Raw genomic sequence first — 27,319 nt, 5'->3', positions numbered from 1 at the left:
CTTCTCTGTAGGTAAAGTATCAAGGATGTAAGGGCCATGTAAGGGTGGTGGTGGAGAGAAGGGCTCAGGGTCCTAGATGAGTGTAACTGACAATCCTGTATGACACTAAGGGTGTTCTCCACCCCAGAACAGAGGGGGCACCAGAGATCCCGCCCCCTTCTGCCAGCCTTGAAAGACCGTGTCGTTGGTGACAGGAAGAACAGCCTTCACTTCCTCTTGGGGCGTCTAAGGAAGGTACGAGACTTTGCAGTCAGCGGCCGCCTCAGGGCAGGCGAGGGAGGAATCCTCCCGAACCAAGCACAAGGTGAGGAGCCTGATTAAGGACTAAGAGAACACCCTCTCCCCTCAACAGGCCTCCTTCTGAGGCCCCCACCGCCACTTTTGGTCCTAGCCGCCCCCCGCCTACCCGTCACGCCCACGCCTCCCTACCCCCCCTACCCCCCCCACCCCCGTGCACCAGTGCGCACATGCGGCAGAGCGGTTAATTAGGCTGAGGTTGATTCTCAAAGGTTGCAAGGTGAGGGCTTTGGTGGGAGGCGCTAGTTCAGTAGAGGGAGGAGAAGACCCTAACAAGAATCAAGGTTAGAAAACTTAGGTAGAAATTCTGACCGGAGCCATGCTAGCGGCTCCCGGGGAAAATAAGCATGGCGGTCGGTCAGGTGGGCCTGAGTTTTCCCTCCATATTTGAAGGACCCGGAAGCTGAAGGTATTGATGTCAGGGGAAACGTACCATGCCCTGAAGGAAATCAAGGGTGTGGAAATCCGAATTAGGACTGCAGGGACCAATAATTCTAGAACAATAAGGTGGCATAGAACTCACTGCGGCCATCAATCCTGGGGAGCTCTGGGGCAGGGCTGTCGGGCTTCTTGGGGATGAGAGAGCCATGGTCTGAGGGCCAGGGCCCTAAGTTAGCAAATGAAAGCATTCAACTGGGAATCAGGGTAAGGACTCTGTGAGAACTAAAGGAATCTCTGTCCTGGTGACATATTGACTAACATTCATTTTTTTCCTATGGTGTCACATGAGAGTTGTGGGGGAGGAGAGTATGTGCTGTTGGGGAGGGGGAGGTGAGAGATTTGGTTTAAAAGGGATTGTTTGCCCTCTGCAGTAGAAGGATTTCTAGATCTTTCTAAGAGTTAATGTGAGGACCAAGACGTCTGAATAGAACAATCACAGTGAGAGTACAAGAGAAACCATCCCCAGTTCTTAGCCTTGGAAAACAATGGGCAGGGAAGACAATTCCCATATTCTCACAGGTGGTGTAAAGAGATATTGGCAGGGAGAGAAGATTTCCAGACTATGCTAGGGGCCAAAGAAAAGTTGGAAATGACCACTTGTCATTTGGAAAGATAACAAAAATAACAAAAAATCAGATCCCTACCTTTGCATTCAGAACTCGAGTTCTTTTTTTTTTTTCCCAAAGATTTTATTTATTTATTTGAAAGAGATCACAAGTAGGCAGACAGGCAGGCAGAGAGAGAGGGGAAAGCAGGCTCCCTACTGAGCTGAGAGCCCAATGCGAGGCTCGATCCCAGGACGCTGAGATCATTACCTGAGCCGAAGGCAGAGGCTTAACCCATTGAGCCACCCAGGCACCCAGAACTCGAGTTCTGAGACTCACCCTCACTTATTTATTATCAAATCTGAGAGAGAAGAGATCTTTAGTGTGAGGGTACAACCACCAGTGAGCAGAAGGGAGGTGTGCCAGGCACTACCTGGAGGCCAAATGAGTACCCTGAATGAGAAATAAGGACCAAAACAGCCCAGGAAGGAGAGGGCTCCACACAGCTCTCAGTTGGGGACCCCCGACAGGGATAGGGAGTAAGAAACTGCTAGTTTACTTCTTCCACTGGGGTCTCTGGCTTTTGTTTGAGATATCAACTTCACAGCAATAGAATAGAGGAGGCCCAGGACCTGTGGAGAGTTGACAAGATGATCTTGAAATTGAACTGAGAAACCCTGGCAGCCCAGAATAGAGGTTCCCCACTGGCAGCCTCTGATGTCACTCCAGTACACCCCAGGCAGGGCTGGCAGATAGCAGTCTAAGGTTCCCTTTAATTTCCTCTGTAGGGTTCTCAAGGGACAGGCTGACTAGAACGGGAACCTTGTGGGTTCCTGGAGCAGTACCCTCAAGTAAACCTGCAGAGGCAGCCTTGGTTAAAGCCAAGGTGGAATCTTCCTACTGAAGGTGCTCACATCATCTCATTCTCTTTCCTTCAGGGGTCCACATCTCCTGATCTCTTGCCTGACACTCTAGTGTCATCATGCCTCGGAGACAGAAGAATAAGCTCCGGGCTTCTGAGAAACGCTGCCGGGCTCGAGCTGAGGCTCAGGGTGAGGGTCCTCAGGCCACAGTAGCCATGGAAGAGGAGTCCACTTCCTCCTCTCCTCCTCAGAGTGAAGATACTACCCAGAGTCTGCCTCCTGCTGGGTCAAGTAGCACTTTTCAGGGGCGTCGAAGAGCACAAGCCATCACCATTACTTCTACAGCCAATATGTGCACTAGATCTGATGAAGATTCCAACAGCCAAGATGAGGATAGGGCAAGCCCCTTTGAGGTCCCATACTACACTGAGAGTGCAGGTGAAGATTCTTTAATCAGGAAGCCTGGCTTGCTGGAGCAGTTCCTTCTGTACAAGTATAAAATGAAACAACCCATTTTGAAGGAAGACATGCTGAAGATTATTGGCCAAAATTACGAAGACCAATTCCCTGAGATCCTCAAGAAAGCCTCTGAGCGCATTGAGATTGTCTTTGCAGTTGATCTGAAGGAAATCGACTCAACCAAACAATCCTACGACCTCATTAGCAAGCTCAAACTCCCCAACAATGGGAGGGTGCGAGCTGGTAGGGGGCTACCCAAGACCGGTCTCCTGATGAATATCCTGGGAATGATCTTCATGAAGGGCAACTGCGCTGCTGAGGAAGACATCTGGAAATTCCTGGGTATGATGCGAGTATATGCCGGGAGGAAGCATTTCATCTATGGAGAGCCCAGAAAGCTCATCACCAAAGATCTGGTGCGTCTGGAGTATCTAGAATACCGCCAGGTGGCCAACAGTGATCCTCCACGCTACGAGTTCCTGTGGGGTCCAAAAGCCCAAGCTGAAACCAGCAAGATGAAAGTCCTGGAATTTCTGGCAAAAGTTAACGATACCATCCCCAGCGCTTTCCCGTCCTATTATGAAGAAGCTCTGAAAGATGAGGAAAAGAAAGTCCAAACCAAAGCCATGGTCAGGGCTGGTAATATTGCCAAAGTCCTTGTACCTTCCAGGCCCATGCCCCAGAATATCTTCCCACCCCTAGTGAAATCTGAGGTCTGTTATCCTCAAGATAAGAAAACATAAATTCACAATAGGGATTATATTATTAGCAATGTGAAAGAATCCCATAGTAAAGTAGTAAGCATAATGGAATAGAAAAAAAATTAAACATGGTTATTCGAGTTTTTACTTGTTCCCTTTAGTCTTTAGCGTTAAAAATTAAAGGATTTACACTTCAGTTTTGTTAGTTTGTTCAAGAAAGAAATTAAATCTTAAGAAATTATATTTTGTGTTTATTGGCTGTTCTGTTCATCACACAGTGAATATCTGCTCACGGGAAAGCTTAGTGTTAGGAGTGCGGACGCGAGTATAAAGGAAACCCAGCCTCTACTCACAGAATTTTAAAAAGAATTTGAGCTTCATTCATACAAGTAAGCTGATGAAATATCCTCTGTGGCCCACAGACTTATCTGTCAAAGGAATGGGTGAGGAGGAGGGAAATCATTGTGAGAATAATTAAGTGGAAATTTCCTGAGCGATGCGGTTTGGAACTTTAGGAACTTGCCAGCCCTCGGTGGGATCTAATTTTCATTTCTGGTGTGTGGTGGGCTAGCTGAGGTTGTGGAATTGGTGGGTAGAGGCCAGACTCCTCAGTGCTACACTTGAGAATTGCAGGACACTACCCTGTGTTAGTCTGCTCTGGCTGCTATAACAACATACCAAGGACTGGGTGACTTAAACAACAGACATTTTGACCATGATGGAGGCTGGGAAGTTCACAATCCAGGTGCCAGCACATTCAATTTCTGGTGAGAGCCCTCTTCCTACCTTACAAATTGCTACCTTCTCCACGTGTCTTCACATGGCAGAGAGAGAAAGTTCTGGTTTCTCTTATTCTTAGGAGAACACTAATTACATCATGGGTGTGCTATCCTCATGAACTCATCTAAACCAAATTATCTCCCAAAGTGTCCACCTTCAATTACCTTCAGATTAGGTGTTAGGGCTTCAACATATGAATTTTGGTGGGGGGTGTGTGTGTGGGAAAGGGCACAAACATTCAGTCTATAACAGAAAACTGGTGCTACCAGTTTACTTTGGGATTATGGGTAAACCAAAGAGAAGTCACCATCTGGGACAGGAAAGGAAGGTGTCATTTGTTCTTATTTAAGTGCAGATGAATACAGCAGGCAAAGTAGGTAATCTATGCACAATATCCTCATGAAGTTTCTCAGAAATAAGGGTAAGAGGGGCACCTGGGTGGCTCAGTGGGTTAAGACCTTTGGTTCAGGTCATGATCCCAGGGTCCTGGGAACGAGCCCTGCATTGGGCTCTCTGCTCAGCAGGGAGGCTGCTTCCCCCCCACCCCTCTCTCTGCCTGCCTTTCTGGCTACTTGTGATCTCTGTCTGTCAAATTTAAAAAAAAAGTTAAAAAAAAAAAAAAAGAAAAAGAAAGAAGGGTGAGAGCCCCTTCAGGTGGGATGCCACTGTGCTGGCACTGCTTGCCCTGAGTTGGGAGAGCCAGAGCCTGCTCCATTAAAAGGGCATTTTAATTAGATTATCTTGAATATAATTTGGCAAACTCTGAGCAAGGGCTAGCTCTTGTTAAGGGTTAATGAATGTTAACAGAGGTCATTTGGGAGGACACTTAGAAGGGATGGGAGGGCCTGTACCTTGAGACCAATTGTAGGAACCTGAGTTGCATCCAACTGAGAAAAACAACTCCATGCCTGAATTAAATGACATATGATCTAATAGGGAAAATGTAGTTACTTTTACTAGCTAGGGCAAATTTTTGGTTGCCTGTGTTCTTTGAGAATACTGCATATTCTCTGATACTTTCTGGATTTAAAAAAAAAATAACAAGAGGGGTGGGTGGTATAATTGGGATCAAAATAATATTAATTACCATTTTAAAAATACTGGGTAATATTTGCTAGTCATCTTGTCATGTGGTTATGTGTATATATTCCAAATGAAAGAGTTTACCAAACTCACTTGGGTGGTGCAGAACTTGCAATTTTCTCAAGTTTACAAGAATGGCCCATATCAGAGCTGGGAATAGACACCTGGCTTGAATTTACCTAAAGGCCACATGGTTCCACTTCTCCCAATGCAAGACAGACCTTATATACTCACTATACCAAAATTTTTCTCAGGTACTACAAAGGCATTTGAACTCAAAGTACTGAAAGCAGGCCTACTAAAGGGAAAATAGACATAAAAATAAATCATAATTTGGAGATTATCCTTCGTTTCCTTTTTCTAGGATCCTACTGAAAGCTAACTCTGCCCCAGACCTGGTATTTTGTCCAGTTCCAGCAACTTCAGTCATTACAGCACCCTTCACCTGGGACTTCCCAATGTGCCCTCCTTCCAACTCTGGAACCTGACCTTCTGACCAGTTCTTCGCTGTGGCCTCCTCTGATGGCTGCTCGCTGTTCTTAGTGGAGCAAAAAACCTGTATTAACTGCTCGTGCCCTAACTTAGAGCATTCCAACTCCTTGGCAGTCACTTGCTTCACCATATCATCTTTATATGGTGTTTATGTGGTAATATGGAGATCTTCATTTCTTTCTCTCTCTCTCAACACACCTGAGATTGCCTTCTCCAAATGTTAAACCTTTTAATAGATGGTTTAAATAGCTTCTGCATATAAATTTATGAATCATTTTCTTCACACATTTATTAACGTGTATCAAGTTTACAAGTAAGGTTTTGTATTTTGTAAATCAAATTGGAAGACCTTCCCAATTATTCTGAATCCAGAACAGGACAACAGGGCATCAGAATAGGTGCTACTTTGGGAATATAAAATAACTCCGTAGGAAAATTATCTGGATCAATAAAAAGAGCAAAATAAAGTAAAAGATTATCAATTCCTATCTTCCTTATCTTGTCTAGACTGTTGTTCAGTAAAACTTAATGGCACAAACCTGGATTTGCTTACTTAAGAATTTATAAGAAATTAAATCTTAAATAAATTGGAAAATATGTTCATTTATTCTCTTAATATTAATCAGGCATCTGCTCTCAGAAATACACTCTGCCATTGCTGGAGATGCTAGGATTTTGGGGGTGGGGTGGGGAGGATGTCTAGGAGCAATAATCTTATAAGGATGATAGTAAGGTATTATAGTAAACTAGAAGGACAATTAAAAAGAGAGTGAAAAGGGGCACCTGGATGGCTCAGTCGGTTAATCCTCTGACTTTTGATTTCAGCTGGGGTTGTGATCTCGGTGTTGTGGGATTAAGCCCTGCATTAGTCTCCTCACTCGGCACGGAGTCCCCTTCTCTCCCTCTCCCTTTCCCTCTGTTTTTCCCCATACTAAATTAAGGAGGGGAGGTGTTGGAGTCCAGATGAGCACAGTGAGGTGGCAGGTAGGAGGAAATGTTATGTTTGGAAAACTGCACTTTTTCAATGAGACTGAAGTTCAGGTTTAGCAATGTGAGCTAAGACTGTGGGAGTAGGCCAGTTCTTCACATGAAGTGTTGAAAGACTGAGAAACAAACTTGGAGCGAAAATGGCTTTTGAATCTTGGATAAACTATGAAGAAACTTTCCATTGGCTGAGGTAAGGTAGGCATTCTTGACTCCTTTTCACTGCATTGTAATACATTGTGTAAAGTCCTATATCTCATGCACATAACAAAACCTGCACAATTTTCAGTAAGTTATCTTATCATTTTACTTGATACAAGATACATTTTAAAAATTTCTCTTGCGTTTTCTTTTTACACTCATGTAATTTATTAGTGTTTTATTTAACCTTCACGCTTTGGAGATTTTCCAGTCATCATTTTCTTAGTGATTTCAAGTCTAATTCTATTATTGTCTGAAATAGAAACTACATGATTTCCATTTTTTAAGTATTTGTTAGATGCGCTTTATGGCCCAGAATGTAGTTTATCTTGGTGAGTGTCCCATGCGAGCTTGACAAGAATGTGTATTCTGCAGTCGGATGAAGTAGTCTATAGATGTTAATCATATCCAATTGACTTATGATGCTAATGAGTTCAACTATGTCCTTATTGATCTTCTGCCTGCTGGATCTTTTCATTTCTGATAAAGTTGCAGAAGTCTTCAACTATTCTCACAGATTCATCTACTTTTTCTTACAATTTTTGCCTCATACATTTTGATATTCTGTTCTTAGGCACATAGCCATTAAGATACTGTTATGTAATCTTGGAGAATTAACACTTTATTATGTAATGCCCTTCTCTAGCCCTGATAACTTTCCTTGATCTGAGCTTTGCTCTGTGTGAAATTAATACACCTACTCCCATTTTCCTTTGGTTAATAATACCATGGTATATCTTTCTTCATTCCTTAACTTTTAATCCATGTGTCTTTATATTTAAGGTGGGTTTGTTGTAAACAATATGCAATTGAGATTTGTTTGTTGATCATACAGATATTCAATCTTTTAACTGGTGTTTTCAGTTTGTTGATATTCAGTTCAAAATTATTATTAATATCTACCATATTTGTTATTGTTTTCTATTTATTGACCCTTTTTTATTTTCTTATTTTTGACTTATGCTCTTTTTCTGTCTTTTGCAATTTTTAAGGTTAATAAACTTGATTGGGGGAATCATTACACAAGATAAATGTATACCAAGACATCACATTGCACACATTAAATAAACACAATGTGTATTTGTCAATCACATCTCAGTAAAACTGGAAAAAATCAGGCATTTTTTATGATGCCATTTCTCTCCTTTCTTAGCATATAAATTCTCAATTTTTAAACATCTTTTCAGGGGTCACCCTAGTGTTGACAATATATATTTATAAGGAATCCAAGCTCACTTTGAAATAAAACTGTATATGGGGTGCCTGAGTGGCTTAGTCAGTTAAGTGGCTACTTTTGGCTCAGGTCATGATCCCAGGGTCCAGGGCTCGAGCCCCACATCAGGCTCCCCGTTCGGTGGAGAGCCTGCTTCTCCCTCTCCCTCGGCCTGCTTCTCCCTTTCCCTCAGCCTGCTGCTCCCCTACTTACGCTTTCTATCTCTCTGTCAAATTAATAAATAAGATCTTTAAAAAAAAGAAAGAACACCGTATAACTTTTATTATTATTATGTTCAGTTAACCAACAAATAGTACATCATTAGTTTTTGATGTACTGTATGACTTTGCAGATAGTTCAAGTAGCTTATGTAATCACAAAGTATTCCTAATTCCTTCCTGCTATTCCTCATTTCATTTCTGTCATTCATCTCACTTGTGCATTAAGTTATAATCATCAAATATACTACTGTTATTATTTTTGAACAAACTGTTATCTGGTTAAGAATTAGAAAAATAAGTCTCATTTTACCTCCACTCGTTTCTTCTCTAAGTCTCTTCCTCTTTTAATATAGATTCTATATCTTTCTTTTCTTTCCTTTAACAAACTTCTTTTATCATTTTTTTCCACACAGTTCTAGTGGCAACAAATTCCCTCAATGCTTGACTGTCTGAGGCAGCATTTCTCCTTCAGGATACAAACTTATAAATTGGTGGATTTCTTCTCTTGATACTGAAATATCTCACTACATTCTTTACCTGTTTGTATGGTTTCTGAGAAGCAGTCAGATATAATTCTCATCTTTGAGGTATGTTGCTTTTCCTCTGGTTTCTTTGAAAAATTTTATTTTTTCTTTTCTGCATTTCAAATATAATATGCTACAATGTGTGGGTTTCTACAATCAAGCAATTCCCCAATTTAACTCAATAATGACCCTATCTACCTAGAGAACGCATCAGATTTCAGGCCACGCAAGACTGCCCCCACATCAGATACCCATCATAAGTCCCAGGATGCTAGTTTTACTTGTGACCTACAGGTTACAAAGTTCAAAGGTGACTCTCAGTCCCTACATACATTAAACAGGACAGGATGGCTATATGAGATTGAAGTCATTTATTTTCATCCTCCCATATGGAAGGCTAGAGAAGTCTCTGGTTGAATATTTCCTTTCTCCCAAGTCAGCTGAGCTCTGATACAACTCCATAGTTTCAACTCTGACAATAAGAATTTTTCCGGAGGACAGGCCTTTCTGAGAATGGAATGCTCTGGCATATCTCAAATGATTATTTTTCTCCCCCTTCTAGAAGCCAAAGAAGACTTTCCATATTCATTGTGAAAATCTGTAGAGCTCCTGAAGGTACTACTCATAAATGTGCAGAGTTTTAAACTCTCAGTCTTTTCTATGAAGAGCCTCTAGCTATTTATCAATTGCATTTCAGATTTTCCTACCTTGGTACTAGTTCCTATGGAGGTCTCTCCTCTGCTAAGTTCTGGTTCCCTGTACTCCCTTTAATTGGAGGGACAGTAGTTTGCCATGTGACCTCACTTCTCTGGTTAGATATAAGATTTGTTGATTTTTCAGTTTCCCCACCTTTTTACCTAATGTTAGGATGGAATGATGACTTCCAAGCTCCTTACGTGACAGACAAGAAACTGGAACTCCTTTATTTCTTCAATTATTCTTTCTGTTCCCTTCTCTCCAATGTCTTTGAGACTCCCATTATATGTATGCTTTTATAATTAATGGTGTACCACAAGTCTCTTAGGTGCTGTTCATTTTTCTTAATTATTTTTTCTTTTAGTTTCTCAGAGCAGATAATCTCAAATGACCTATCTTCAAGTTTATTAAGTCATACCTTTGTCTTCTCAGACCTCCTGTTGAATCCCTACAATGTATTTTTCATTTTTGTTATTCTTTGAAATTCTAGAATTTTTATATGGTTCTTTTAAATAATTTCTATATCTTTTTTTTTTTTAAAGATTTATTTATTTATTTATTTGAGAGAGAGACAGTGAGAGAGAGCATGAGCTAGGAGAAGGTCAGAGAAAGAAGCAGACTCCCCGTGGAGCTGGGAGCCCGATGCGGGACTTGATCCCGGGACTCCAGGATCATGATCTGAGCCGAAGGCAGTCGTCCAACCAACTGAGCCACCCAGGCGTCCCAATAATTTCTATATCTTGATTGATATCCCTTACTTGGTGAGACTTCATTCTCATAGATTCCTTTAGCTCATTGTAGATGGTTTCCTTTATTTCTTTGATAATGTTTAAAATAGCTGATTTAAGGTCTTTGTCTAGTAAGTCCAGCCTTTGAGTTTCCTCTTATACTGATTCAATTGATGTCATTTTCCCCTTACTTTATTATTTTATTGCATGCTTCATGATTTTTTTTTTTTGAAGCTTAGACATTTTGAATATTATAATGTGTCAGCTTTGGAATGAGATTCTTCCCCATTCCTGGTTTATTTTTTTTTCTTCTTATTGTAGATTCTGTTTGTTTGCTTCATGAATTTTGTAAACTAACTTTTTTAAGATCTGTGGTTTTTTCCATGTGTGGCCAATATCTCTGTTCAATTCATTTCTATGCCATCTGGTAATTTGGCAAAAATTTCCTTAATGCCTGAAACCAAAATATAAATCACTTCCATTCTCTGCAAATGGGCTCTGTGTTTGTATTGGAGTATGCCTTCTGCAGTCAACTGGGCAGCTTACAATTTTGCCTATACTTCTGCTTGCACAGAGCCTAAATGTGAGCCTGAAGGAAGAGATTTAGAGCCTTCAGTTTCATTTTTCAACAGAACCTCATTCTAGGAATTCAAAAAGTCATCTAGAGTCCCAGGAACATGTGATAGCTTTTCAAAACCTCTTTTCTTCAAAGTATCTCATTCCTCAAATTTTCTTTCCATGGTTTTTATTTGTCTATTGGTTGCCCCAACTGTTACCCATTGCCATAAGTATCAGCAACTAATACATTCATCTTTAAAAGTTTTTGACATACATCCCCTAGAAAATAATTCCACCCTGGGAGAGTTCTGAGTTAGGAGAAATAAAGGAGTCCTTTGAACTCATCCTTCAGAGAGACACAAAACAGGTCAAAACAACTATAATCCCCAAGAAAAAGTCCTTTCTGCCCTCTCTGGCACGAGGGACCCATATCTCTGGAAAGCAAGCTCCCATCCTCAAGGCTATCACTGATTGGGGGAGCCAGGTATGTGGTAAGTAAAATTTCCACAAAGATCTCTGAACAAGATTCAGCTACCTTTTCTTAAATGGTCCACATGGTTGTTGGAAATCAGTGATTAATTTTCAGAGTTCTAATAAAGTTGATTCTGACAGTTTTTACCAGTTTATTAGATTTTTTTGTTGCAGAATAGACTTTTGGAGTTCTCTACTCCACCACTCATGGATTAAACTCCACCCCCCACCCTTTTTTAGAAGAAACAGCCTTAACTTCTACAGTCATGAATTGTTTCATAATATGTTTGTGACTTTCCTCCACATACTTAAAATAGGAATGGTTAAAAGCTTATTATATATTGCTGGCCAAAGGAAAAGAAAATGGCTGAATATGATTAGGTATATAAATGAGATTTTAAACAACTTAATAGTAAAGGCTTTTATGATGGATTTTTGGTTTTCCAATATTCTTTCTGTTCTCACTGAATTGACCCTTCAAAAGGGAAAAATTGTTTACAAACATTTTTTTCAATAATAATGTTTACAACACATAGCATTTCTAAGTATTTTTTACAAGATCATAAATTCTTTACTGTGACTTATTTTTGTCATCTTTTTTTTTAACATTGCTGAGGCAAATTTTTTTCCCATAAAGACACAATAAATGCACAGCTAAGTGGTTTGCAAAATGTCACACAGAAGTAGTAATGACATTAATATTATAAATTTTATTCATAATTACATGGCCTAAAAAATCATGATCTCACTCATTTTCCTCAAAAATCTATAGATAGAGCTATAGTGTGACCACAGATAGGCTATGAAACAAAAGTAACCTCTTCACAATGTAACTTATATATAATTATTAGAAAATACAACATTTTAAAATACTGATTTCCAAAAAACTACTTTGGCACGTTAAAATTTATGCATGCATACCAGATAATATAATAGTAATGCCCATTCTTACAAAGAATTCATATAATGAATACTGATGGGAATCCCTTGAGAATTAATATGTATAATTGCTTTCACTTCATGAAAAGCAGTTTATGAAAATTGAAATTTAAAGCACAATGCTAAAATACTGCATGGGTCCTAACCACCTGCTATCTATGAAGACAATACTTCTCTTAAAACAGTATTTAGAATTTTAAAAGTTTATCATATAAGTATTGTTGGAATAGTTCACATTATAATAAGGTTATTTTTTTAAATTGAATGTGACTAGTTCATGATATGGTCCAGTGAAGTATAAAACTTCTCAAAGAGAAAAAATGTTTTTGGACCAATGCATGATACTGAAACAAAAATGTCCTCCTTTGCCTGTCACTCATGTGATCATATTTATTAAGTAGACTTTCAGACCCTCAAAATACTTTTTTTAGCTTTTGCAAATGGGGTATTGTGTATTTGGTAAATAAGACTTAATCACTTTTTGATTTGCAGTTTGTCTAGCATAAATTCTTATAAGTAGTGAGGTGGGAATTCTTTAAATAATTATAGCAAAATAAGAATAAGTGAATTCCTTAATTCAATAAAATCTTTAAAATAATATGCCACATTATTCCTTACAAAGTATAAGTACTGCATTACATAGGCCGTGCATTACACAAGATATTTTTATCAGACCATACCAAACATAGAGTACAAATATTATTTATGTAGATTACGATTATATTTAATTGTAATTCAGCTAAAATCCTATCTGATTTTTCAGCCTGAAAATAAAAAAAGCATTAAATAAATGGCTAAAATAATGAAGGAAAGGATGCCTTATGATCTTTTATTTTGTATTGACTTTGCTGTGATATTTTGAAAACAATCGAAATACCACAAATTATTTAAAATAATTTAATGAAATTCTCATTAACAGTGGTCCTAATAGACCTCAAAGTGTTGATGCTTAATGTGACCAACCAAAGGATATTAAATGATATAAATTCCCCTTGGAAGGATACCTCTGGGTATTCAGTATAGTATCAAGCATACTATCAATATTAAATGTTTGAAAATAGGCACATCAATTGATAAATTGGATGACACATTCAATTATAGTTGGTATTACTGTACTGAATCACATTCTATTGGAAATAAGTGGGATTTGTGTTAATTCTTTTAACCAGAATATCAACTTAATCATCACATCCCATTATCTTTCCAAGACAGGTAATAGGAAAAATTTACCCAGAGCAAATGACTAAAATACCTTTGAATTTTCACAATAGATATCCATAGAATGTGAGAAGTGAAAGGGACCATAAAGGTACTAGAAAGTGTTTACATTTAAAATCGCCTCTTTGACTCGATGTATTCTGTAAAATAAAGCTAGATGGGTAACGATAAAAACCCATTCAACAGGCTAAAGAAACAAATCATTTAGAAATTACAGCTCTGGACTGTGAAGTCAGTGTTCAGGTAACAAAACTGATGTTAAAAAAGCTTTCAAAGAAAGACAAAAGTAATGACTATATCAATTCCACTTATTGCTTTTGAGTATCTAGTTCTAAAATGCTAGAGAGGTTTCTGCTGATGGACATTAATTTCCTACCCTCTTTTAAAGTGAAGGGGAGTAGAATTTGCCATACCAAAACTTGTCTCTTTGTCAAGAAGATTATTTTGAGCAGATTACTTTTTATGAAATTCAGACAAAGAAGCAGCTCTGAGAACCAATCTAAGGTTACCCTTTCTGTAATAGACATTTACAAGGGAAATCTCAATTTGTAAGGATGTCTCCCTTTCTGTACCTGGAAGAGACAGAATGCAGATGAGTCAAAATCTCTAGAAACTCTTTATCACTGGAGAAGGTAAGGATGTAAATTGACCTAAAATCAATAACCTTTATTACTGTTCTTTTCTTTGTAACCTCCCACTATAGGCTTCCCCTCCTCCACTTTTCACAACACGTTCTTTTGTTTTTATCAGGAGATGTTATTTAAGGTGGTGATCTGAGAGCCATTTTGAAGAGTTAACTCAGTTTTCATGGGTATCTCCTATGTATACATGAAGTGAACATGTTATTAAACTTATTAAAATATTAAATTATTAAAATTAATTTTCTCTTGTTAATCTATTTTTCTCCTGCTAATATTTTACTTGGTTTCTCAGCTAAGAACATAGAAAGACAGAGGGAAAGTCACTTTTCCTCTCCTGAAAAAGTATATTTACTAAAACACACATTTCATCACATACCTCATTTTGCTCATTTTGTTTTACTGTTTTGCAAGCATTATTACTGTTTTGGAAATACTATTTAATTTTTAATTATTTTATAAATTGCTGAGCAGCTCAATAGACATCTGTGAAATCTAAAATAATAAATGATATGGGAAACAAAGGCAGAAGAAAAAAATTGTTAAATTTCCTTACAACCTAGAGCCCACTGACAACTCCTTGAAACAGGCAAGAGTGACATTTCTTCAGGGACTCAACTGTCTTGATGTTAATACTTTGCTAAGGGCAAAAGGCAATCCTAGCCTGAGCTCCCGCTTACCCCAGGATCCTCTAAGTCTACTTTAGTGTATAAATGGATGGGACTGGAAAAGATTATGCTGCGTGAAATAAGTCAAGCAGAGAAAGTCAAGTATTATATGGTTTCACTTTCTTGTGGAGCATAAGGAATAACACAAGAGGACATTGGGAGATGGAGAGGAGAAGGGAGTTGGGGGAAATTGGACGGGGAGACAAACCATGAGAGACTGTGGACTCTGAGAAATAAACTGAGGGTTTTGGAGGGGCGGGGGTGGGAGGTTGGGGGAGCCAGGTGGTGGGTATTATGACGGGCGCGTATTGCATGGAGCACTGGGTGTGGTGCATAAACAATGAATGCTGGAACACTGAAAAATAAAATAGAAATAAAATAAAATAAAATAAAATGGAAAAAAATTCCTTTAGAAATTTCCTTTATCTCCAAACCCCCTCAAGATTCATTTTGGCAATCATCACCCAAGCATATGGCCCACTGATATACATCTGAAGGGTCTCATGACTAAGGTTTTATTGGACGGTAATAAAAGACCTTTTCCCAACAATAGCTAAGTCCCCTCGAGGTCCTGAAGACCTTGTTTTCCAAAATTCCTTAGACACTTATGCTATCCCTAAACCCCCTCCCAACTCATAAGTATATAACCACCACCCCTCACGACCACACTGCAGCTCTTCCTGTCCACAGGTCCTGTCCCTGAGCTTTAATAAAAATCACCTTTTAGCCCCAAAGATGTCTCAAGAATTCTTCCTTGGCCATTGGCTTTGAACCCTAAAGTCTTTCCTGTGTCACTAAATACATTAAAATCCAAAAAAAGTACAAAAAACGGGCATACAAACTGCTTTGTCCAATCTGGCAATTGAAAGACTGTAAGTGGATGAATGCTATCAAAATTCCAAGATACTTTTTTTAAACCACCAAAATGAAGAGAACAAGAGGAAAGTATGAATCCTCATATTTTTGCTGATTTCCGAGATAACCATGCTAATAGATTATTTAAAAAGGGAACTAACACAGCAGCTATATAAAGATACAATTGAAATGTGAAATAAAGAGAATCACCATTAATCAGCATATGAAGAAGACCCATTACAAACATACTCCCACAGAGCAGACACAAAGAGTGACCAAATATTTTGTAATTCATGTTTAAGAAAATATAAACAAACATTCAAATATCTGACTGATGACCCAGGACAGAAATACAATAAAGTAGGGAAGAAGAGACAAGAAAATGATTAAGATGAAAATTAAGATGGCAAAGCTGAGGAACATCATTAGTATGAAACAAACCATCATAGAAAGGAAGATGTACTTTAGAATGGACCCGAAGGGGTGCAGAACAAGTATCCCCAAAATGTGCCACTTTGGCACATGGACCATTTTAAGCTGAAGGCAATCAAGACCCAGCTGACTCAAGAAAAACTTCCACCTCTCCCTTAAGCTACCTAAAAGAATTTGTTTTTTGTTTAATATTTTTTCTCAAGTGAGCTCCATGCCCAGTGTGTGGCTTGAACTCACGGCCCTGAAATTAAAGAATTACATGCTCTACTGACTGAACCAGCCAGATGCCCCATACCTAAAAGAATTCAGATAGCAGTTCTGGCCCAGAAAGCAGAGATATTACCAAAAGGTGATCTGAATGACCTATCTAGAGGGCAGAACAACCTTCTAATTACCAAACATCTTTTTTTTTTTTTCTTTTAGTAATCATCTTATGAATGATCTTACTCCCCCTTAAAGCCCCAGACCTCAATTGCCTGACTAATCCTTACCATATACTTATGTGGCCCCCATGGGTAGGGAATTATAATTGCTTTTCTACTGTTAATCTGTCTTATGTTATTTGATTATTAGACCAGCCAAAGAACCTAGAAGGATAGAATAAATTTTTTTTCCTTCCCAACAAACCCAGTAGATAGTTTAGGAAGAACAATAAGGAATATTGAGGTTATTAATGATAAAGGAAAACATTATAAAACTGAAGCGTATGTTAACTTAAACCATGTCCAAAAGGGACAGTGACAAGTCCAATTCTGGCAGTGAGTGGTTTCAAATAACCAAAGATGCTGTAGAGACCACTTTTATTATTATTATTTTTAAGAGGTCACAAGTAGGCAGAGAGGCAGGCAGAGGAGGAAGGGAGGAGGAAGCAGGCTCCCTGCTGAGCAGACAGCCCAATGCAGGGCTCCATCCCAGGACCCTGGGATCATGACCTGAGCTGAAGACAGAGGCTTAACCCACTGAGCCACCCAGGCACCCCTGTAGAGGCCACTTTTAGGCAGCAGGTTTGAACAATGGAGAACCGAGAAAGATGAAAAGGCCCAGAGCCACCACCAAGATGCAAGAAAACAGGCTCAATAGGTGACTCACCTCAAAATATCCATAGGTGCTCACTGACCAGTTGGCTACTAACAACCTGGCACAGGTACCAAAAAAGGAAAATTCCATATGTTCCCATATCTCCTCACTCTTCTCTTAACTAGAGTCCCCCAACACTGCTGCCTCCTGGTAAAAAGTCTCTCCTTTGCTATCCTGCCCACTGCTTCCTTGTAGTATATTCAGTAAACTTCTATCTCTTCTGTTTTGCCTTGAGTCAATGTTTTCACTGCCTGTACCACCAGCCTCCACCAGATCTGGTTGCCTCACAGGTGCAATACAGTATTGAAATATGAAAACTGGTATTTTTGAAGGTTATTATATACCTAAGAACCAAGCAGAATGAGCTTATGAGAATTGGTTAGGAAAAAAAAAAAAAGAATTGACTTACTTGTGGTTTTGATATTCAATTATCTTTATACTTTGGTATTTTCAATTTTATTACATATATGGAAAAAAGTGATTTTTAAATATATGATTAAAATGGATATAGATATCTTATTTCTGGTATATCCCCCCCCTTTTTTTTTTTAACATTTAGTTTTTGTTTGGCCTGCCTCTTCTCCCTCCCCTCAAATCGGTAAATGCCACATTTTATGTCCTCAAGATGACCAATAAAACATAGTCTGCATCCTTACATATGCAGTATAAATAGGAGTACATATCTATGTATAGAAGGATAATGTTGGGACGCCTGGGTGGCTCAGTTGGTTAAGCAGCTGCCTTCGGCTCAGGTCATGATCCCAGCGTCCTGGGATCGAGTCCCACATCGGGCTCCTTGCTCGGTGGGGAGCCTGCTTCTCCCTCTGCCTCTGCCTACCACTCTGTCTGCCTGTGCTCATGCGCTCTCTCTCTCTCTCTCAAACAAATAAATAAATAAAATCTAAAAAAAAAAAAAGAAGGATAATGTTTATTTTTGTTACTACTTATTTTATAACCATCTCATTAAACTGTACACATATGTCTGCATCGTGATATCTCAATACCTCATGAAAAACATCCAACTCGGTTCGTAAAGTTCTAATTCAGTATTTCAAATAGCAATATAGTAACTGAGAATATGGATATGCTGCAATAGAGCCTGACATTTCATGATGGAGATGCACATTGTTTTCAAGTTTTTTTTTAAATTTGTTTTTAATGAATACTGCAGCAACTTTCACATGCATGTGACCTCATACGCTTTTATTTCTATGGGGTGGGATCCCACGAGTGGCTATATGTATTTTTAATTTTAATGTATGTTGCCAAGTTACTTTTAGAAAGCTTTCAGTGCATCAGAATTTCACTAGCAGTTATGACAGTAGCTGTTTCCTCATTCACCATCAACAACAGAGGTTGTAGCTCTTTTTATTTTAGCCATTTTAAGAGATAGAATGGTATTGCATTGTTACTCTTATTGGCATTTCCCTCATTGCTGGTGAATTTGAGCCTCTTTACATATGTCTATTGTCTCTTTGGATTTGCAATTCTGTGAACTATTTTTTTTTCTACTGGATTGCATGTAACATTTTTACATTTGTCATATTATATACCATCTGTCCAATATTTTGATTTTTAAAATTCCCTTGTGTATTTTTATAAGTATTCTAAAAGAAAAGTTGTATTGTTGCTATCAATTAAAATAGTTATGTTAAGGGGCGCCTTGGTGGCTCACATGGTTAGCATCTGCTTTTGTCTCAGTCATGATCTCCAGGTCCTGAGGTCTAGCCCCAGCTCAGAGGGGAGTCTGCTTCTCCCTTTCCCTCTGCCTCCCTCCCTCTCTCTAAAATGAATAAATAAAATCTAAAAAAAAAAAAGTTATGTTCAATGTGTGCTAAATCCACATAAATGAATGAATGAATGAATGGATAAATGAATGAATGAATGAATGAATGAATAAATAAATGTACTGGGAGAGGGGGCAGGGCAGAAAACCCAGCTGTTTTCCTCTTAAAATGATAGCTTCTCCCATTGGTGTAGTTTTGAATATACCAATCTATATGAATCCAAAAAGTTGATTTAACTTAATAAAGCAGTAACAGGCAGATTTTATTACCAATTAATTTACTGTTAAATGACTTTTCAAAATATATAGTCAATAAGCAAACATACGCAATAGTATGTCAGCTAGGATGCAATGGGAAATTACTCAAATAAGAGGATGATAGCTCTCAGGAAAAAGGAGAAGGAAGAAAAGCAGGGAAGGCATGTGGTTTTATAGAACCAACAATTCCACCCAAGGAGACACCCAATAAGGTGTTTCACTTGATAACCCCTTGCTAGGTGTGTCTGGCCTGACAGCTTCTTACATGAACTGGTTTGGGCTGGTTCTGAGCTGAGGACAGGTACAGAAGGCACCTGAGGTGAACAGAAGTTACCTTTAACTCATTCTAACCCTAAAATTTCCTCTCATGGGTGGGGATTTCTGCCGTCTTCCAAACAGAGGTTATATGCACTAAGGCATTGACATGCTAGGCATGTGCAACTGAACCAAAAAAGTGCCTTTGTAAGCTCCCTGCCCCTACCCTGTAATACACTGAATCAATACTTCCTGCCCAAACTCCATGTGGAGAGAATGCTTTTAGTGCCATCTCCCTGTCTCCTTATTAGAGTAAGTAATCAACAATTCTTTGCTTTCAACATTTCCTTGGGATGTGTTCAATTTGATGCATCCCAAGCAGCGAACCTCTTGAGTTCGGTTACACTGAGTCTTTGCCAGTCACTGTTCTAGGCATTCTGCTAATTTACTCATCATACCAACTCTATGAGGCCAGATATTATGTACTGTATAAGATACAAAAATGTCACAGACTTTTAGGAGATCACTCTACTCACCATGTATCTTTGAGAGAATTGTTATAAGACAAAAAACAATATAGAAAAAAAATTCCTAGGGACAGTATTCCATTTCTCTCCTGATTATGTGGAATGACTGGGAGTGATAGGTATTTATTTGCTACAAAGCATTGTTATTACATGCTGTCATTTTCTTTTTAGTTCCTTATGTCAAGGGAATGTACAATAGATTTTCCACATCTCCAGTGGGAATGCTAGAGCCTCGAATCTGATGATTGGATATTTCTTTAGTGTCTTTTATACCCTTATCTCTGGTACAATAGAAATCAGGATGACACCAGTAAATACTTCGCCAGGAAACTTTCTTCTTTGGACTAGATTTCTAACTCAATAACAATGTCATCAAAGATCAAATAAAATGTGATTCCACCTTTTTTTTTTTCACCTTTTCTTTTTCCTTTGCCTAAGCCTTAAGACCTATATATATATATATATATATATATATATATATATATATTAATATATATATATTAATTTCTTTGGTTATATTAAGCTTGTAGACAACCTATTTGAGCTTCTGTATGATTTTTATGTAAATATAGATTTAGCTATATAAATTCCACAATTATAAATCTTGAAAGAGGGGCATGTGAGTGGCTCAGTTTGTTACTTGTCCAACTCTTGGTGTTGGTTCAGGTCATGATCTCATGGGTGGTGAGGTGGAGCACCACATCATGCTCCAAGATCAGTGGGGAGTCTGCTTGAGGACTCTCTCCCTCTACTTCTCCCCCCAGACACACACTGTCTCTTTCTAAAATAAAAAAAGAAATCTTAAAAAGAAATCTGGAAGGAAATTATCAAGTTCTTCTCACCCCCAGATAGGGAAATTGATTGTTCATAGCAAGAAAAATGTTTATCTGTCTCTCTTTCTGCTATTTTCTTTAGCATCTTCAAAGATAATGTCAATTAATCTGAAATACTATTATCTTGAAAGCCAAGAAGATGTCTTTGTCTCACTTGACTATTTATTAAAGCCAAATATCAGTATAAATTGTTGCTATTCTTGCTTGCTCTTGTATTTCATTTCTTTTTATATAATTAACAAATATATTTCATTATTACTTTTCTTTTAACACTATTGTTAAAAGTCAGATAAGCTTAATTTTAATGTTTGATGTTTTTGGTGTATACCACCAAAGCCTGTATCCAAAAATATAACTACTAGCCCAAATGGTCATATTCAAGGATGAAATATATTTTTCATCTCAAACACTTACAAATATTCAGTAAAAATTCAGTAAAATAATTCAGTAAAAATAATCTAGATCTGTTTCCTTAAACATTTTTCAAAAGTGATTCCTTAGTTCTGATTCATATATGATTTCATAAATCTTCATATACCAGGGACCAAGCACAAATTGTGATTAGTGTTTATATTTTCATCCTGCATGTTTTTTAAATTTTGCAACCTGAAGCCAATTCATCAAATATATTTGCTCACAGTATGCACAACATTATTTCGGCTTCATTCCAATAAACTTCTTCCCATCAAAGTGTCTGCTTGCTTGTCACTGTCAGCCAGTTGTAGTCTCTGTAGATCAGGTTTTGTTTGACATAGTTCCACTTTTAGTTAGGTTACATTCTAAATCTGAAGTGTGAATGGTACCTTCTGTTCTTTTACATCCTCCCTCCTATAAATGTTAAAATTATTATGTTTCAAATAAAAGAACAAAATCTGTTTTTTACCAATAAATCCATGAAGTTGCCAGATGGCTTTATCAGCATCTTCAGTCCACTCAATTTGATGACTTATGTTTAAAAGCATAAACATCAATTATATCTCCTGTCATGAAAATATTAGGGATGGCCTACCCTCATCAACACTGATCTATGCATATTAGATTCTCAGAAGACTGATTTCATAATCAGCACCTGCTTCGTGTTCCACAAGGAATCCCAATCATGTAAGTTTCCAAATGAAAAGAGGCACATTATATATATATTTTTTAAAAAGTGTTTAAAAAATTTTTGGAATTAAGTTGATAATAATTTTAATGTTCCTAGTGTTTTTCATATGACTAAGTTTGATCATATTTACTAATCAGTAAAAAGCCCAATTCTCATAAATCAAATATTATAATAATTTCTTAAGTTCACCATTGTGCACAGCTGATAACTTGCATTTTTGATATTATATTTGACTCTAGTTGGACATTTTCATTGCTTTAAAAATTACCCTATTTTGGGGCACCTGGGTGGCTCAGTGGGTTAAGCCTCGGCCTTTGGCTTAGGTCGTGATCTCAGGGTCCTGGGATCGAGCCCCACATCAGGCTCTCTGCTCTGCAGCGAGTGTGCTTCCCTTCCTCTCTCTCTGCCTGCCTCTCTGCCTACTTGTGATCTCTGTCAAATAAATAAATAAAATCTTTTAAAAAAATTACCCTATTTTTTCTTCTGTACTGTAATTTGCAAATGCACATATAGTTATGCTACCTTTAAATTAAAACCATTTCATTATTAATTGGTAGATAAGATTTAACAGAATTAAACATAGAGTTGAAAAAGGAACGGTGAGATAAAATAATCCAGAGTAAACCACCACAAAAGGAAAAACAAAACTCACTAGAAGAAATGCAGACCAGCACTACATATCAGGGCATAAATCCATTAGCATAGAAGACAGAAGAAAAGTACAAAATTGAAAACAAGAAGGGATGAATTGAAACAGGTAGTTTTGGACAAAAGAGAGTGAATAATCACTCTACAAATTCGCTATGTCCTTGGAGAGAAAAATAAATACCAGAAGAACTGGAGCAGAGGTGAATATATATATATGAGAAAAAAATCTTCCTGAGTAGATAGAGAACTCTAACTTTCAGATCAAACAGTTAAGGAAAATTTCATTAAAGAGACACAATCAGAAGTATACAGTAAGCCAAGAGGTACATGAAAAGGTGCTCAGTGTCAGTAATCATTACGGAAATATAAATCAAAAATGCAATATCACCACACTCTTCTTAGAATAGCTATTATCAAAATGAAGTAGTAAGTGTTGACAAGGCTGTGGAGAAAATGGAAAACAGTATGGAGTTTCCACAAAAAATTAAAATAGAACTACCAGAAGGTCCAACAGGCTCTATATCACAACCCTGAGATCATGATGTGAGCTGAAACCAAGAGTCACAAACTCACAAAGCTGAGCTACTCAGGTGCCCCAAGGTGATTATAATTAATGAAACTATACAGTATATCTGAAAATTGCCTCATCTTAAAAGTTCTCACAAGAAAAAAAAATGTGTATGTATACATGGTGATGGATGTTAATGAGACTTAAGGTGATCATTCACAATATATACACATATTGAATCATTACGCTGTATAGCCGCAACTAATAGAATGTTCTATATCAAGTATAACTCTATGAAAAATAGATATAATCACAGATGACCAGTTAAATATCTAAAAATAAAGGTGAAGGAAAATTCTCCATTCATCAATCCAAAACTGTAGTTCAGAAAAAAAAGGCAACTTTCTTTTTAAACACACCCTGGCAGGACTCAATGCTTCTTAGGCACATACTGAATCAAGAAGAAAATGGAAAAACGTTATTCCTAACCCATTCAGCAATGACAAGCACCCAATTAAGTAACACTTCCTAGTATTCTGTAATGCTAACAAGACGGCAGGACATGTAGGGTCATGAAGGTGAAGAGTAACCAGTAAGTAACTAAGCCAAAAGTTAAACTGAAGCTTTTATATGCTTTACTCTTGTCAACTCTACCTCACATCCTCCATTTAAGACTATTTACAATGATGCAGGAAAATATCTCTACATATCCATGGAAAGGTATGTATGTATATAAAAGTAATATGTATGTATATGTTTATAGGTAAATATGTACGTATTAAAGTCTGTATGCTTTGCACAGGTACATAAATCTATATGCATATATATGTATATATGTATACATTTGTTCCCACATGAGTGTGTATGGACAAGAATGAAAAAAAACACACTAATTATGAAGACTATGTAAACATGTATGGATATGTTTACACACAATCATACACAAAAATAATGAATAAAAATGTTAGTGATGTTCACTAAATGGTTATATTAGGACAACATAAAAAATGCAGTTTTGAATCTTTCCTATTTTACCAACAATGAATTCGCATTACTTATAAAATAAAAAGATCACTAAATATAAAAAAATCATTAAACATTCAATTAAGCTTAACAATTTAATTAACAATTAAAATCTTAACAACTGTTGTTTAAGTAATTAAGCAGGAACACATTCTTTAGGCCTCATGTGTATAGGATAAATACAAATAAACTTGTTAAGTATCCATAAGCTTACCCATTTCTGGCTTTTGAGAATTACTAGCATTAAAAAAGGAATAGATTGCCATCACATCACAAAGAGCAGTGTAATTTTTAGTTCTGCATAGATTACTTACTTCACTTTATATCGCTAGAAACAATATTGCTCAGAGTATTGGAAGTCTTAGATTTTTGTCTTGGTTTGATGCTAACTCAAACTGGGCATGTTACTGGAGGAAAAAGAAAAAAAAAACTTCATGTGTGAGAAGCATTAACTGAGAATTTGTTAATCACTCTTGTATCAACCAAGTATGCATTAGATACTGGTTTACATATGTACAGAAGGAAATGTGTATGCTAGCTGAAATGTACAACACTGGCTAAGTGATAATACCCTGTAAAGAATAACACTGTAAAATAGATCCCTCAAACTTTGAACTGGCATATTACTACGTTCTAATATCCACTCTCTCAGTAATAAAATGTTCACTTCCACTGTGAAAAGAATGAAGAAATAAACATTTTTGCACGTTTAATAATAAGAGGACAGAAATGATTTAATGCTGTGCAGATTGGAGAGTCAATTTCTAAAACCATTTTGGGGAGCAATTAATAATATATATTAAAATAAGAAGGCACATATTTTATGACCCAACAATTCCACTACTAAGTATTTACACTAGAGATATTCATGCATGTCCCTTCAGAGGCAGGCACAAAAGTGTTTTATTTATTTGCATTAATATCTGTTATTAGAACAAATGGAATAAAAGCTGAAAGTCCATCAAGGACTGACAAAAACCACAGTATTCCATAGAATACTCGGCAGCCCTTAAAATGCCTGTGAGTGATGTATGTGTATTGATTTGTAAATATATTAATCAAGGTAACTTACTGAGAAATAAAAAAAAGAGAGAGGGGGAAGCAGGCTCCCCGCTGAGCAAACAGCCCAATGCGGGGCTCGATCCCAGGACCCTGGGATCGTGACCTGAGCCGAAGGCAGAGGCTTAACCCACTGAGCCACCCAGGTGCCCCATATTTAAGCAGTCTTAATGGACTAAGACATATATCCACTGATTTATACAAACACAATGCTTACTATGCTTTAAATATAATACAAAGGCTCATATTAATATGAAAAAAGTACAGTGTTCTAAGATCTTGGGGTGGGGTTAGATTTATTTACTTATTAAGTGGATTATAATAGTCAGTTACACAGGAAAGTTTCAAATAGCTGATTTCAGACATTTTTATGTAAAAAAGATGTCCTATTGAGTCAGAGCCAAAAAAGGTAAAAATGTAAAGTGTGGTTGGCAACATGCTTGAGTTCCCTGAAGTTCATGAAGGGGAGCAGAATATGCAATCCCACAACATACCTCTTAGTTTTTGGGATTGTTTGGAGCAGATTATTTTAAAGAGGCACCAGGCGTAGGTAAAGCTCTGAAATTGAGTAGAAGTTATGCTTTTATAAAAGACATTTACGGGGGTGCCTGAGTGGCTCAGGTGATTAAACTTGGCTCTCAGTATGCATTAGATACTGGTTTATATACGTACAGAATGAAATGTGTATGCTAGTTTCTGAACAGAGGAAGAAGAAAATCTTAGGGCTCCTCTCCCTCCCCCCATCCCTTCCTTACTATAAAAGTTAAGGAAATGTTGTAGAGGGAAAAAGGCACCTGGGGCAGGTATGAGGATAATAGATGTAAAGTACTGAGTAGTGGGTAAATCTATGGCATTGGAAACCATAGGCAGGAATTGTCACTAGCTAGACCCCAAGACTTGAACTTTACTGCTTGACTTTGTCCCACAATTTCACTTAAGCTCTTTATTCTAGTTTATCTCTTAACTCAGGCAAAAGACAGGACAGGCATAGTATCCCATGATGGAAACCAAACTAGCCCTCTAGCAGTAAGGATTACCTAGAGGAAGAGCTCTTACCACCCAGAGGACCCAGACCAGTTTGATCTTATCCCCTGATTCACGCCTGTGCGGATGGTCCATGGAGTCAACCATGGAGTGAGGAAATTTCATTTACTTATTGTAATACTAAAATCTCTGCCTAAGGAGGAGCACAAGCCTCATTTACATAATGTACAATGTACGTATAGGTATATAATCTCAAGGCACATGTACACCCTTAGGTCTGCCTCTACACAGGATGACAAGGCTCCCTCCCCCCCCTTTTTTAAAAGATTTTATTTATTTATTTGACACAGAGAGAGAGATCACAAGTAGGCAGAGAGGCAGACGGGGGGGGGGGGGTGTGGGGTGGTGGTGGGTGGGGAAGCAGGCTCCCAGCTGAGCGGAAAGCCCAATGCTGGACTCCATCCCAGGACCCTGAGACCATGACCTGAGCCAAAGGCAGAGGCTTAACCCAGTGAGCCACCCAGGTGCCCCAAGGCTCCCCTTTCTAAACAGTCACCATAACCCTAAATACATGGATATTCATCCTGGATTGGGCAGTCACAACTTTCTCCTTATCTGGAGATCTCCTTATCTGCTGCAGATAAACTTTGTGCAACAACTCACAGGTTAATAGTTTCTATTTGTGACTCACCAAGGAGCGAACTCACATTAGCTAAGTTACAATTCGGTGACCTAGAGAGAATAGTTGTTCTATTGAGATTCTTCCCTCCCCTTCCCTGGTTTCCAACAGCCAAAACCATGGGTAGGAAGAGCTTCCCCAGGCTATCCTGTTCAAGCTACTGGGACCAGGAATGGAGTCCTTTGAGGGGACTCTCCCTTCTTGGTGCTTCTGACCACTGGCCTGGCATTCTGTCCTAAACTCAGATCCAGTGATGACTCTGATTACTTTTACTCAGAAGGATTTCTGTTGAGATAAGTTACATCAGGTCCACACAGCAACTTTTAGAGGTAAAACTCGAGCTGTCTCACAAAGTCCAGGCAAACCAGTGTAACAGTCAGAATACTTGGGGAAATGACAGGGCCCTTCTGGTAAATACTCTAGAAGATTGAACATTCTGATTAGACTTGAGGCTGGGTTTCCCTGGATAAGAGAAGATCACAAAATCTGGCCATTAGAAGCTTGGATGCTTCAGCCTGGCAAGACGAGAGTGATCTAACAAAGACTAGACTAGAGTCTGGGAGATTAAAA

General features: G+C 38.0%; 1 protein-coding gene across 2 annotated transcripts; it reads left to right on the top strand.

Moving 5' to 3' along the window:
* Positions 1-234: 234 nt before the first annotated feature.
* On the top strand, positions 235-3,513 carry LOC125091950 (melanoma-associated antigen B5-like). Of its 2 annotated transcripts, none has more exons than XM_047716119.1 (2): positions 235-304; positions 2,222-3,513. In XM_047716119.1, exon 2 carries the CDS (start codon positions 2,266-2,268, stop codon positions 3,346-3,348), a length of 1,083 nt encoding a protein of 360 aa, XP_047572075.1. In that variant the 5' UTR covers positions 235-304; positions 2,222-2,265; the 3' UTR covers positions 3,349-3,513. The 2 variants fall into 2 exon arrangements, with proteins under 2 accessions (XP_047572075.1, XP_047572076.1); XM_047716120.1 differs by having other exon boundaries at positions 260-304; positions 2,259-3,513.
* Positions 3,514-27,319: the final 23,806 nt, after the last annotated feature.

Source organism: Lutra lutra, chromosome X (genome assembly GCF_902655055.1).
Source record: "Lutra lutra chromosome X, mLutLut1.2, whole genome shotgun sequence".
Classification (NCBI taxonomy): Eukaryota; Metazoa; Chordata; class Mammalia; order Carnivora; family Mustelidae; genus Lutra; species Lutra lutra.
This window is presented reverse-complemented; position numbering and strand designations above follow the sequence as displayed.